We start from the raw sequence: 14,150 nt of genomic DNA, 5'->3' as shown, positions 1-14,150 counted from the left end.
TTGCTTTTTTGTTTTTGTTTTTTTAATTTTTTTAATGTTTGTTTACTTTTGAGAGACAGAGCGCAAGCAGGGGAGGGGCTGAGAGAGAGAGAGACACAGAATCCGAAGCAGGCTCCACGCTCTGAGCTGTCAGCACAGAGCCCGACGCGGGGCTCAATCCCATGAACCGCGAGATCATGACCTGAGTTGAAGTCAGACACCCAACCCACTGAGGCACCCAGACGCCCCGAGGGAATTGCTTTTTATACCAAATTTCGTATTACAATTTTTTCACCAGGGACTGACGCTACCGGCAGGAACATTTACCTGCAGGATATTTGGCCCAGTCGAGAGGAAGTTCATCAGATGGAGGAAGAGCGTGTTATATTGCCCATGTTTAAAACATTGAAAGAGAAAATAGAGGTAAGAGGCTCATCTGTTTCTTAAATAGTTTAATAAATGGCAGTGTTTCTTTATTTCATGTGTCTTTCTGAATTTAATAAAAACTCAAATTATGAGGTGCCTGGGTGGCTCAGTTGGTTGCGCATCCAACTCTTAGTTTCTCCTCAGGTCATGGTTTTACAGTCGTGGGTTCGAGCCCTGCGTTGGGCTCCACACTGTCAGCACGTAGCCTGCTTGGGATTCCCTCCCTCCCTCCTTCTCTCTCTCTCTCTCTCTCTCTCTCTCTCTCTCTCTTTCTCTCTCTCTCTCTCTCTCTCTCTCTCTCTCTCTCTCCTCTCTCTCTCTGCCCCTGCCCCTCCCTGTATTCCTGTGCATTCACTCACTGTGCTTTGTCTCTCAAATATTTTTTAAAAAATTAAAATTACATGATTTTGAACATACAGTTTTCATTGTTAATTTTGGAGAGAGAGAACATGTGAGAATGGGGAAGGGGCAGAGAGAGAGAGAGGTGGGGGGTGGAGGGAATCCCAAGCAGGCTCCATACTGTCAGCACAGAACCCCACTCGGGGCTCCAACCCACGAACTGCGAGATCATGACCTGAGCTGAAGTCGGATGCTTCACGGACTGAGCCCCCCTGGGCCTTCCTGTGATGATGTTCTTAAAGACCAGCAGTGTGCCCACCACAGTCTCTCTTTAGCTGCACATAGGACTCTTTCTAAATCTTCTACCTTTGTTTGGATTCTAGAAGCGATGTCCAGTTTATATTAAAACTTAGTCTTCGGGTCCTCATGAAGATCCCGAGTGCTGGAATTCATTGAGCAAATTTTCATTCATTCTGTCCGAAAATGTCTTAATTTTATAGAATGCACTATCTTAGCTTCCTTTCCAAATGAACAAGGCCTTTTTTTGGTCATTCTAATGTAAGCACCTTTTAATTCTCTCAGCCATTTTCATAAACCTCTTTTCTGTGACTCCATTTCCTCTCTGCTCTTTGTTCGCCCGCCAAACCACGTCCACAGGTGGGAAACAAGCGGTGGAACTGCTTGGAGGCACCGGATTCCACTCTGTTCCCGTGGGACTCGAAGTCTACTTATATCAGATGTCCTTCGTTTTTCGACAAGCTCGTGAGTACGATTTTACTCTTTGATCTTTTCAGGGTTGTTACGAACTAAAAGACCTCATCAGGAGTAAATGCCTTGAACTGTTTTCACCTTTTAGACCAAAGAGCCAGCTGCCCTCCAGCCTATTGAAAATGCCCACGTCCTCCTGTATCTGGGAGACTCCGTGACAACAGATCACATCTCACCCGCGGGCAGCATCGCCAGGAGCAGTTCGGCGGCCAAGTACTTGACCCACAGAGGGTAGGTGTGTGGCCGCGGGCGCGCACTCAGCCGCCTTGCGGACGAAGAGCGTTTACGTACTGGGCCCGTTCCTTTGCCCGGTAGACACAGTTGACCCTTGAACAGCTCCGATTTGTTTTGATAAACATGGCTCAGCACCGTAAGTCCCTTTTTCTTGCTTGTGATGCTCTGAGTAGCACTTCCTGTTCTCTAGCTGCCTTGTAAGAATGTGGAGAGAAAGCATCCAACCCAGAACAGGTGTTCATCGACTCTCTGTTACGGGTAAGGTTTCCGGTCCACAGAAGGGTGTTAAGTTTTGGGGAGTCAGACTTTTGACTTTGTGCAGGGTCGGTTCCCCAGCCCCCCTGTTGTCCAGGGCTCAGCTGCACAGGCATCACCACAGACCGTGTCTTGTCGCTGTATCTGACTTCAGCAGTAACTGGCCTGTTCTTGCTTTTAACTTTAGGAATGGAAATTGCTGTTTTAAGTTAAGCCCTTGTAGTCTAAATTACCACCTGACTGGAAGCAAGAATTGTCTTTTCAGTACTACGTTGCCAGACAGTCAGCTTGGTTTGACCCACCACACGAAGCCTGCTGGTTTGGTTGGAGCACCCTCCTGTTGCCGGAGTGCAGAATTTTTAAGTGTGTGTTTTGTGGACTCTGAAACCTGTGTGCGTGAAGCTAGGCTTGGTCTGTGTCAGATCAAAAGACAATGAATTTCTGCTCCTTGAGCTTATATTTTTACTAAAAGTGGATGTAAACATCACTGATAGAGGAGATAGAAATCTAAACCTAGAAAAATTTTATTTCATTTCTACATGATTAATAATACAGTGTTGCTCTTATCCAGAACCGTTTAGACACCAGAGACAAAGTTTTGGTAAGGGCAGAATTTTCTGTACTGGTGCCTGATTAGCTTTGGATGCTTGAGCTGTTCCAGAGCCGGCTTTTTGTCAAAGTATCGTGTAAACGTCAGTGCCGTGTAGCTCGGTTGCACATGTAGTGATGCTGCAAAGCTCCTACTCTAATCTCACCAGTGCTGTTTTGAAATTTGTGTTTAAATATTTTTGTGTTTAAATTTTTTCTGATTAACGAAGCTTGGTATGAATTAAAACGCATTTTGTGGGGGCGCCTGGGTGCCTCAGTCAGTTGAGCATCTGGCTCTTGATTTCGGCTCAGGTCATGATCTCACAGTCGTGAGATCGAGCCCCCGTGTTGGGCTCTGCACTGAGTATGGAGCCTGCTTGGGATTCTCTCTGTCTCCCTCTCTCTCTGCCCATCCCAATAAAATAAAAATAAAAATAATGTTTTTAAAAAGCCACTTTTTGGTAGGAGTTGTTAAGTCCATTTGATATAACTTGATCAAGGTGAATCCATTTGTTACACACATGGCTTTTATTTATAGTGGTGTGAAATATAAGTTTTTAAATATTTTTTGGTCGTCATTTCTGTCTTGGTCACAATCGTGACATAGCATCCACCAAAAGAAAGTCCCCACTCTTCTCAGATACATAACTTTTACGTGTTTTTTAGTTTCTGGTATGAGTTTGTCAGTGCATTTAATCCAGTAGTTCTCATCAGTTAGAGTTGTTTTTAAGATCCTTCGAAACTCTCATCATCTCTATTTTGAAGTAAGAAATTTAAATGTACAGGTTTACAAAACGTATTGCCTTTACGTAAGAAACCAGGTTAGAGGCTCCTAAAAGTCGGTTGCTGGTTGTTCCTTATACTGAGTCGTTTCTTGTGCCTAGAAGGTCAGATGTGTTGTGACCAGCCCAGCAGCAATGAACACCCATAGCGACCAGGTTACGGTGTCTGCTGCTTCCTAGTGTCGCTGTCCCCGCTGTCTGCAAGCTGGCATTGCACTTCGCTTGTATGAAGGACCGATGGTAGTACCGGTTTTCTCTTAACTGAAAGAAATCTAAAGGTTTTTGCTTTTACGGGGAAAGGCCGTTATCACCCACATATCATGTAGGTCTTTGGTAAAAGCAGAGCAGCACAATGTGAATTTCTGGAAGGAGGTGGATAATCTTCCTTTATGCCATTTCGACTTAGGCGAGGTTTCATAGGAGTGCTCTGTTCTCAGCAGGGAAGCCAATACAAGCCACCGTTTTTTGGAGAAATGGTTGATTCCAGATTTGGAGGCATTTGGAATATTGACTGGCTGTTTGATTGATATTAAGAAATTGTGCTATATTTTTTGGTATTGAGTAATATTTTTTGAGCGTTCATATATTTCAAAGAAAAATAGTGAGGTATATAGTGTTAATTAATATACGTTACGTGCGTTTGCTTCAAAATAGTCTAATAGGGGATGATCATAGAGGAGACGGGGAGAGTGGGTTGGTTGCTATAGTTTGATGATGGGCAGCTGGGCATTCACCGTGCTGTTTTCTCTACTTGTGCACACGCTTGAAATTTTCCATCATAAAAGAAGTGTTTTTGAGTAAGTTTTAAAAATCAGTAACGTGATTATTTCCCATCCGGAATGAAACCCACTTCACGACTCTCTTGTAGCCTTACTCCTCGTGAGTTCAACTCCTATGGAGCCCGGAGGGGCAATGACGCGGTCATGACGAGAGGCACTTTTGCAAACATCAAGCTGTTCAATAAGTTCATTGGGAAACCGGCTCCCAAAACAGTTCATTTTCCCTCGGGACAGACGGTAAGGACGTTTACAAAGCATTTAGGCAACTGCTAGCTAACTAGATCCGAATTTCTGTTACAGATTTTTGTGTTTGTTCTAAACAGCTAGATGTGTTTGAGGCGGCAGAGCTGTACCAGAAAGAAGGTGTCCCGCTGATTATTTTAGCAGGAAAGAAATATGGTTCAGGAAATTCAAGAGACTGGGCTGCCAAAGGACCATATTTGCTGGTATTGATTCTTAACTTTTATCTTTTTTTTTTTTTTTTTTTTTTTTTAAGCTTATTTATTTATTTTTGAAGACCGAGTGCAAGCGGGGGAGGGACGGAGGGTGGGAGAATCCCAAGCAGGCTCTGAGCTGTCAGCACAGAGCCTGACTCCGGGCTTGAACCAGCGAACCGTGAGATCATGACCTGCGCTGAAGTTGGACGCTTGACCGACTGAGCCACCCAGGCGCCCCTTAAGTTTTATTTTCTTAAACTTGAGTTTCAGATGTTCCCTTTTATCAGTAACATACTATCAAAGTATATTTTGCTCATTTGGATTTCTCATGCTTACTTGGATCTCATATTCGTGGGGTTTTTTAAGTAATCATTTTGTACTCAACCTGGTTGCATTGTAATACTCCTGTATCAAGCTTCCTGAAGAAGTCGGTGTGGTAGAGGGAAAGGAGATCCGGTCTGAAACTGGTGGGTGCTCTGTAACGGATTACGTGTGCCCACTGCTAGTTTACGGGCCCCCTTTCCATTTACAGACTCAGACAGTGGGCCAAGTGGCCCGGTTTTACTAGTAGGAGATGATGGCACCTGGCTGCCTGCCTGCCAGGAGGGCATTTCTCGTGCACCTGTGTCTTTGCCGAAGCACAGATGGGGGTCTGCTGGAGAGGATGGTCCGGACAGGTGCTTTCTGCCCGGCTCTCACGCACAGAGGCGGTCAGGACAGCCCTCATAGCTGTCATGGTCACGCGCACTTCATTCTTCTTGAATCTTTAATTTCCCCCCTAAAAATGTGAATACTCATAGTTGTAGGAATGAGCCCAATTGCCTTGTCTTTCTGAGATACTAATTATCACTAATATGAATATTAATTATAAGTACAGGTTCCCTTTTTTCAGAAGTCTTTTGTCATCGTTTTCTTTGTTGGAGGCTTTCCTCGTATTTGATCCTAGGCTGTCTCTTCGGTCAGACATTGAAGCACTGATTACAAGCTGGGGGCGCGGGCTGGGTTTTGTCAGTTGTCGGGCCTTGGCATAGATGGTTGGATTCCTTGGGAGAGCCCCGTATGTCCGTGCCTGCAGGTGTTCTCCCTGAGGCCAGTTTTCCCGAAGAAGGAGCAGCAGTCCGGGCACAGGCTTCCAGCTAATTCCCGTTTCTGATGCTGTTCTCACCCCCACCCCGGTGCCCGGTGCCCCTCAGTCCAGGACACCTGTTCTCCACAGGGTGACAGCAGCCACAGAGGGGTGGGAACTGTAGGAAAGCCCCGGTGTAAAGCCACATGGTTCCTAAACAGATCCACGGGCTGTGATTGAGGCATTCAAGTTTGGGAAGGGCGGCGAGGAGGAGGTCACGGCGGGGGGTGGGTGTCCGTGAGGAGCTCCTTAGGAGGACAGCGGTGGAAAAGTTGGGCAACTTGGAGCTAGAGCCTCTCCGGCTTACTTTCTCCAGAGAATAGGTTTTCAGTTGTTGAGAATGGACTCGAGCCTTATCAGTGTCACTCTCTAAATGTCACACTTGATGATTTCTGTGGTTTCAACGAGTCACTTACCTGTAACTTCTAAGCATGTCCGGAATTCACGCACCCGGTTTCCCTGTTGCTGTGGGGACGTCCTTGTGTACCCCTGTGTTCTAGGGGCCGTTTAAGAGCCAGTGCTGGGGAGCGTGCACGTGGGGTCTGCCAGGATCAAACAGACCCTCCTGAGCCCTGTCGGAGTCCCAGCAGCCGCCCCACTGCAGGGCTCTCGCTCTGGTCAATGCTGGCCGAGCTCAGCCCTGGAAAGGCAGAGGGGTGGGTAGAAGTTAAGGAGCTACTTAAAGATACATAAAAATCTGTAAATACTTTCATACGTTACTGTCCTTCAGTATGCAGTGTTCAGTTAAAAAAGTTTCATAGGCTACAGGTAGAATTTTTTTCCCTTTAAAATGCTCCAAGAAGGCAATGTTCAAGAGATGATTGGAAGAAATAAAATGCACATTTGTTACAGGGTGTGAAAGCTGTTTTGGCTGAAAGTTATGAAAAAATTCACAAAGACCACTTGATTGGAGTTGGCATAGCTCCGCTTCAGTTCCTTCCGGGAGAAAATGCAGATTCCTTGGGCCTCTCTGGCAGAGAAACATTTTCTTTAACGTTTCCTGAAGAACTATCTCCTGGAGTTACGTTAAATATAAAGGTATCTCTAAGATCCTCAAGTACGTGATTACATGGTGTATACCTAACTAGATGGTCGTAAATTGAATAAAAACAATCATCGTGTCTTGTATACTAATGTCAGCGTGAATTGTAGTTTAAGATGACTGTTTCCTGTTTCTTCAGACCCACGTTAATGTAGTTGATACTCTGTGAGGAAAAGGAGAAAGCACTAGACGGTCCAGAAAAAAAGGAGACACGTGGGCTTCCAGTTATACGTGCCCGCTCCCTTGTCTTGGTTGTCCGCTCTTTCTGTCCTGATCTGTTTTTTTAATTGTTTTCAAGTTTATTTATTTATTTTGAGAGAGAGTGTGTGAATGGGGATGGGGCAGAGAGAGAAGGAAAGAGAATCCCAAGCAGGCTCCTCACAGAGCAGAGCCTGACACGGGGCTTGAACTCATGAACCGTGAGATCTCATGAACCGTGAGAACTCATGAACCGTGAGATGACTTGAGCCAAAGTCAAGAGTCAGACGTTTAACTGAGCCACCCGGGCGCCCCTGTCCTGATCTGCTTTTAATCCGGGCTTATACGTGGCTGCAGGAGAAGCCAGAGTTGAGTGTTCAGGGTTAGAGAAACACAGACCTTACAAGTAAGAAAAAAAGAAAAGTGGCCGATGTAACATGCAACGAATATTTAATATAAAATGTCAATGAATGGGGCACCTGGGGGGGCTCGGTCAGTTAAGTAGCCACTCAAGTCACGATCTCGAGGTTCGTGAGTTCGAGCCCCACGTCGGGCTCTGTGCTGACAGCTCGGAGCCTGGAGCCTGCTTCGGGTTCTGTGTCTCCCTCTCTGTCTGCCCCTCCCCTGCTCACATTCTGTTTCTGTCTCTCTCTCAAAAATAAAATAAACAGTAACATTTCTCGAGTTATAAGTCAAAATCTATGTCATTTGGGTGTTCTGGATGATACGGTAACTGTCATTTAGAAATATGGGTAAGAGGACCTGATTTTCTACTTGGCCATGAAGCCCGTGGCTAGCTATGTCAGGTCTTTCCAGGCAGGAGGTTTCTCAGACAGAGTCTGGCAGGTATAGTCATTGAATGTGAGGACAGCTGGTCTGAGGGACACGTACGTGGAAGGTTTCACCGCTCATACGAGATGTTTCTGTTTGTTTAAAGACAAGCACTGGAAAAGTATTCGGCGTGATTGCTTCGTTTGAAAATGATGTGGAAGTAACATTATACAAACATGGAGGATTATTAAACTTTGTGGCACGAAAATTCTCATAGTATCTACTCAACACAGATACCTTTCCGAACTGGTAACTGCAAATACAAAAAGCCTTTTGTGCTGGATCCAGGAATCCTGGCCGTGGAGCCGCAGACGGTCCCGTGCGCTCCCCGATCTCACCGTGGGTGTAAATGATTATGAATCAACATAGTGACTGAAATGAAATCTTTCTGATTTTAAATAATATACGAATGGTGCTATTAACATTGCTAAAATCAACGTGTGAGGTGTGCTGTGGGAGAGGCTGTAAGTACGGGGGTATTTTATCAGACCATTTTGTAAATAAAGGCAGAATTTGAATTTGTGTTGAAGATTCTTATATGAATAACCTTCCTGAAGTTGTTTGTTTAGTTTTGCACCTACAAAACTGTGTACTACTGTTTGTTGGTTTAAGACCAGCGGGTTGAAATGTAAGAAGCCAGATTAGACTCTAAAATTGTGGAAATCGGAATCTGATCATAAATGGACTTTCAGATACATTAATTCCTTTTCAGAATTGAACTGGACATAGTTGGCATTCATGTTTGTACTATAAGCCAGGGTTATCCTAGTCCCAGTCAAACCACAAGGGACAGAACCTGTCCCTGACCAGATCACCCTGTCTGGTGTTACCAAGGGTTCCTCCAGGCCCGAAGACGGAGCTGGTTGTATAGCATCACGTGTTACCAGCGAAACTACAGATCACATACCGTTCAGTAATTTGCTCCTGTGACCCTCTGGCCGGCCTCAGATGGTATTATATTAATTGGATTAGATTATTTTGCTCACTTTATGTGATACTGTTACTTCCTATAACCTATTATTTTAGGTATCATTAACCAAAATTCCACACTCTTGTAGTTGTTAAAGAGAACTTAATTGTTAAATGCTGAAATTATTTCCTCTAGACTTTTAAATTATCCACCCTAAATTATATGGTTGCTCAACTCTTAAGAATATTTTAAATGTTGGTTATTTCTTAATTATTTAAATTGGCTTTGTGTCTTTTTGAATCCTTATTTTATCTGGGATGCATGATTCTATTAATTATGTTTTTGTTTTAACCAAAGCTGACTATCAGGATAAAACACTTAAATTGTTGCTGTCTGAATATCCCGTTTTCTCTCTGTACGTGTCTGTTCGCCACAGCAAGTGTTCTGTCAACAAGACATTTGGCCACTTTTAAGAAAAAGGTTGGGTAATTAATTCTAGAAAGTCCTATGCCTTTTTTTAAATTAAGAAACTGAACCTAGCAGGTGAAAGTTTAATTGTAGAGGTGTTTTTTTACATGGGGCTCTTCTTCTGACCCAGTGAGGCCGCTGGGGCTCGGGGGCGGCTCCTGTCACGCGGGAGGAGCCGTGTCAATAGGGTGCCGAAACCGCCAGGCCGGGTGTGACCGTGGAGAGCTTTGCACACGAACAATCACACAGTCATAATCTTTTCAAAATATTCTGCCAGTTGTCTGTAGACAGTTACATGGACTGGAGTCCGACAGAATGATTTTTCTTCTTTATTTAAATTTTTGTAACTGGTTTTCTTTGGTACTTTCATACTGTGTTCGCGATATTTTATCATGCCTGTGTATCTGTCGGTGCACGTGTTTTTAATTTACCTGAAAACATGAATTAGGAAGGGAGGGTTTACACGCCGGACGTTAAAGTACCTGTTACGTGCTTGGAAGAAGTGGTGACTCCAGACCGTGGAGACACCTCTGTGTCATTTTTCAGCCGCGCTGTATCACGTGGCTGTGGGCAGAGGCCTGGATGTCATCAGCGGCAGCCGAGACGCAAGGTCACGATGACACAGGTGGTCCCTGTGGACCGAGCGCTCACTTTCCAGCCCGCCTTGTCCGGGCTCTCAGCCCCGCGCCAGCGTGCGGCGGGCAGAAGGCTCTGGAGCACGGCCACCCTCGGCGCAGAGTCCGGCTGTGCGCCCCGTGGTCCTGCCTCTGGCCGCACCCTCTGTTGGCGAAGATGTGACATCTGTTGGCTCTTGTTGTTTCATTTCCCTCCTTTGTTGACTGTCTCTGAGTAATTTTGTTTAAAAAAATGCACAGTGTTGTGGAAAGGAAGTATAATAGGCACACGAGAGCAGCAGATCAGTGTTGGAAGTTCAAGTACAATTTTCAAAGGTATTGCCAATAGCAGCATTGTCTTCATCTTTAAAAAAACGACGCCACCTGCCATTGCCATACTTCCTGCCTTCAGTGGTCGTTGTTCCTGTGCAGCAAAGTGCGTGGGGGTTCCCGTCCAGCCATGGAGTTGGCCATTATCACAGCTGGAAAGGTTCCAAGGTGACGCTGGTTGCTGTTACCCCTTTTGCCTCTAGGCTGACACTTGAATGAGAGGGATGCCAGTCGCCTTGGCGACTCAGTGTTTGCTGGGCAGCTGACCTCCTGGCTCCAAAGGCAGAGTGCACGTAGCTGAGAGGAAGCCAGAGCAGAGGGTGCCGGCACATGGTGACCGTGTCACGTGCATTCGCCTTCCCGGTGGTGGGTGACAGGATGACGCGACGCTAGGACCTGACGTCTTACTGTGGTTTTAAAAGACACCTGTCTTTTGCCTTTAGCTTTAGGAGAAGGTACTGAGATCCTGGGTGTTGACTCTGTCTTAGTTTGACTTGGAGTAATAAAGAGGGGGAGAGATTTAGGCTCTGTTAGTGGCTTTTTCCCCTGAAGTGTGATAGTGCCGATGTTTCTATCAATTTTACATATATGGCTATGAAACCACGTATCTCAAGTAACTATAAATCATTGTCTATTATTTAAAGCCAACAAAACAGTGTAACAGTTTTAAGTTCAATAATGTTAAGTATTGTATAAAAATATATTGGAGGCAAAGTTCAGTTGATGACAATTGTGTATATGTTATTGATGCTGTAAATTATTTTTAATAAAGAAAATTGTATTATCACATCTCTTGTTATAAAATGTTTTGTGGTGATTAAAACTAAAACACCGTAACTTAAATAGGATGGCATCCAGAAATTCCTCTTTGAGGATGTTCCCTAAATGTTAGTCATTCCCAGTGTGGCTGCCAGAGCGTGAGCCACAGTCGTCCTCGTCCCTCTGTCCAGCCTTCCTTTCTAGTCTGGGGCCAAGGAGAATGAAAAGGTGACAGTGTGCGGTGGGCATTAGCCCGCCAGTGGGAACAATCGGTGAAGTTGACCTCGATCTGGGGGTTGTTCAACAGGTACATAAGTTCATGGAATCACGTTTTATACCTGAGAAGTCTGCACTCTGAGTGGCAGCAGGATCCCTTCTACAAGTGACAGCCAGCTGGGCAACCTGTTCTTGAACATTCATGAGGTGGAGACTGTCCGCTGTGCTAAGCAACCCTGTCCTGTTGACTGAGTCTTGATATCAAGCTGAAAATGTAACTTACACCTACCGATTCTGGTTCTCTGATTCGTCTATGCCTCATAAAGCACTTTATGTATAAAGTAAACATTAAATACATAGTAGTGAAGGAGTTGGACCTGTGCACATAACTTTCATGCTATACATCTTTCATTATGGAGGTATTTTATGTTAAAGTGAACGCTTAGGACTGAATTGGTGGTCTCATGCTATAAACTATTATAGGAAGAAATGGCTTTTTTTTTTTTTTTTAATGTTTATTTTTCAGAGAGTGCAAGCAGGGCAGGGGCAGAGAGGAAGGGGGACAGAGAATCTGAAGCAGGTTCCAGGCTCTGAGCTGTCAGCACAGAGCCCACCGCGGGGCTCAAACCCACGAACCGTGAGATCGTGACCTGAGCCAAAGTCAGGCCCTTAACAGACTGAACCACCCAGGTGCCCCAGAAATGGCTTTCTCTTGATGCAGGATGGAGATGCTGTGTTTTCATCGGCTTCTATGTTAGGGTCAGCTGACGGTGACACCTCTTCCCTCTGCTGGCCGCTCGTTAGTGACCCGTGAATCAGGTCATCCAGAGCTGGGAGCCAGGGCCGTGGGCCTCTGTCCTGGAGCGATGTTTTGTAAATATGGTCAGCTGCCCACTGGTCTAAAAATACCTGCCCTTACACATGCACCCCATGTTTACAGCAGCACTATCGACAACAGCCGAAGTATGGAAAGAGCCCAAATATCCATCGAGGGATGAACGGATAAAGAAGATGTGGTATATATATACCATGGAGTATTACTCGGCAGTCAAAAAGAATGAAATCTTGCTATTGGCAACCACGTGGATGGAACTGGAGGGTATTGTGCTAAGCAAAATTAGTCGGAGAAAGACATATCATATGACTTCACTCATATGAGGACTTTAAGACAGAACAGATGAACATAAGGGAAGGGAAACAAAAATAATATAAAAACAGGGAGGGGGACAAAACAGGAGACTCAAATATGGAGAATAAACTCAGGGTTGCTGGAGGGGTGGTGGGAGGGGGGATGGGCTAAATGGGGAAGGGGCGTTAAGGAATCTACTCCTGAAATCATTGCTGCACTAGATGCTAACTAATTTGGATGTAAATTTTAAAAAATGAAAAAAAAATTAAATAAAAATACCTGCCCTTGCTACCACTCTTAATAGCAACCCAAGTGAGTGAGTCAAGTTTATTAAGATCTGGTGTTCAGGAACCAAGATTGGCACATGATTAGAGATGGTCTGAAGATTCCATTTCAGCGTTCTGTGAAGTTTGCATTACAAAGGCTCATCCCACCCAGGCACAGGCTGGCGGTTCGGATACTGGAGCACAAAGGGAGTCTCACAGTGTGCCTCTGTTGCCAGTTTCCACTTGGTGCCAGTCCAGGTTTTAAATTATAAAGTAGTGTAGCTCCAGCCTATTTGTTTTGGTTTGATGTGAGTTGTTTGATAATTTTTCAAAATACCAAACCGTTAGGCTTGTGTTCAGTGTACTTCAAAATTGGAACATGTATTGCAAAAGCAGCTGTATTACGTAATCCCCACAAAATGTGACTGTGTGGTGACGATTGTGTGGTCACGGAGTTTTGAACATTTTTAACAACCTGCAATACACTGTAAAGAAAGTTTCATAAACGGCTATTATGTGTGACAGGACATCTTATGATACAAAATCGTGCCTGCAATCTCAGCCTACAGATTGTTCATTCTGTTCCTTCCAAGTTTTGATCACTGAACTCTAAGAGCCACTACTTAAGTGTCCCAGGTGGCCAGGTGGAGATGAAAAACATTGTTCATCCAACATTGACATGACATTTATTAGACTGGTGGAGATTTTTACATTATGATACCCAGTACTGGCATTTTGAGGAAAAACATGACTTGGCAGCATATATGAAAAGCCTTAGAAATGTTCATTCTCTTAGACCCAGTGATAGGACCGAGCAGGGTATTTTAAGGACATAAATGGAAATGCACAAAAGATTTATGTATGAGGATTTATTAAAGACAAAGATGCTCATTTAAAATGAAAGGGCGGGGGCACCTGCCTGGCTCAGTCCCTAGAGCATGCAACTTTTGATCCTGGGGTTGTGAGTTCAAGCCCCAAAATGAAAGGGCAAATGACAAAATACAGTGTTTCTAAAGAAGACCCTGTGGGTGGAAAGGAGGCCACTGTGGAGCTAGTAGCCCTGACTCTTCATCTGTCACCATTTTCTGGCGGTTCAGCCTTCATCCCCATCCCTCGTCCCACACGGGGTGGGGGCGGGGTGCTGTACGCGCACAGGGGAGCGGTGCATTACCTGCACGGGGGATGCTGTAGGCGCACAGAGGAGGGGTGCTGTACCCAAAGTGGGGGTGCAGTACCTACACGGGAGAGGGGGGATGATGCTGTACCCGCACGGAGAGGGGTGCGGTACCCGCAGGGGGCAAGAGGGGGCATAGAACCACGGAGGCCGCGCAGCAGGCCAGAGCCCCGACCCACCGAGAAGTCCTGCCTGGCGCCCCCGACCACCGGGATCCCCACTCCGCGGGCACACGGCGGTTTCCTGCAGGGGATTCAGGCCTGACCTGGGCCCAGCCGCGGGAAGCCGGGGGCCGCCCTCTCGCCCCCTCCATCTGCTGCTCGGCCCGCGGGACTGGGAGCGAGTGCAAGTTGGAGCCGCGGACCGAGTCCAGCCGGAGGTGGGGTCGGCGCGCGGCGGAGGGGCGCGTGGGCCCGCGGCACCAGGGAGGTAACTTCGGGCCGCGCGGGAACGGACTCTGGCGGCAGCTGGACGGAGGCCGAGGCAAGGGAAAGCAGATT

At 45.9% G+C, this 14,150-nt stretch overlaps 1 protein-coding gene across 1 annotated transcript in view; it reads left to right on the top strand.

Moving 5' to 3' along the window:
• Positions 1–10,895, top strand: part of IREB2 (iron responsive element binding protein 2) — a 44,745-nt gene extending 33,850 nt beyond the window's left edge. Inside the window, exons 16-22 of the mRNA XM_027068325.2 lie at positions 278–402; positions 1,402–1,506; positions 1,601–1,743; positions 4,240–4,387; positions 4,474–4,596; positions 6,566–6,751; positions 7,891–10,895. Coding sequence (XP_026924126.2) covers positions 278–402; positions 1,402–1,506; positions 1,601–1,743; positions 4,240–4,387; positions 4,474–4,596; positions 6,566–6,751; positions 7,891–8,001 — 941 coding nt within the window. The 3' untranslated portion in view covers positions 8,002–10,895. The remainder of the gene's footprint in view (positions 1–277; positions 403–1,401; positions 1,507–1,600; positions 1,744–4,239; positions 4,388–4,473; positions 4,597–6,565; positions 6,752–7,890) is intronic.
• The last annotated feature ends 3,255 nt before the right edge of the window (positions 10,896–14,150 follow it).

The sequence above is a fragment of the Acinonyx jubatus genome, chromosome B3, assembly GCF_027475565.1.
Source record: "Acinonyx jubatus isolate Ajub_Pintada_27869175 chromosome B3, VMU_Ajub_asm_v1.0, whole genome shotgun sequence".
In the NCBI taxonomy this organism is placed as follows: Eukaryota; Metazoa; Chordata; class Mammalia; order Carnivora; family Felidae; genus Acinonyx; species Acinonyx jubatus.
This window is presented reverse-complemented; position numbering and strand designations above follow the sequence as displayed.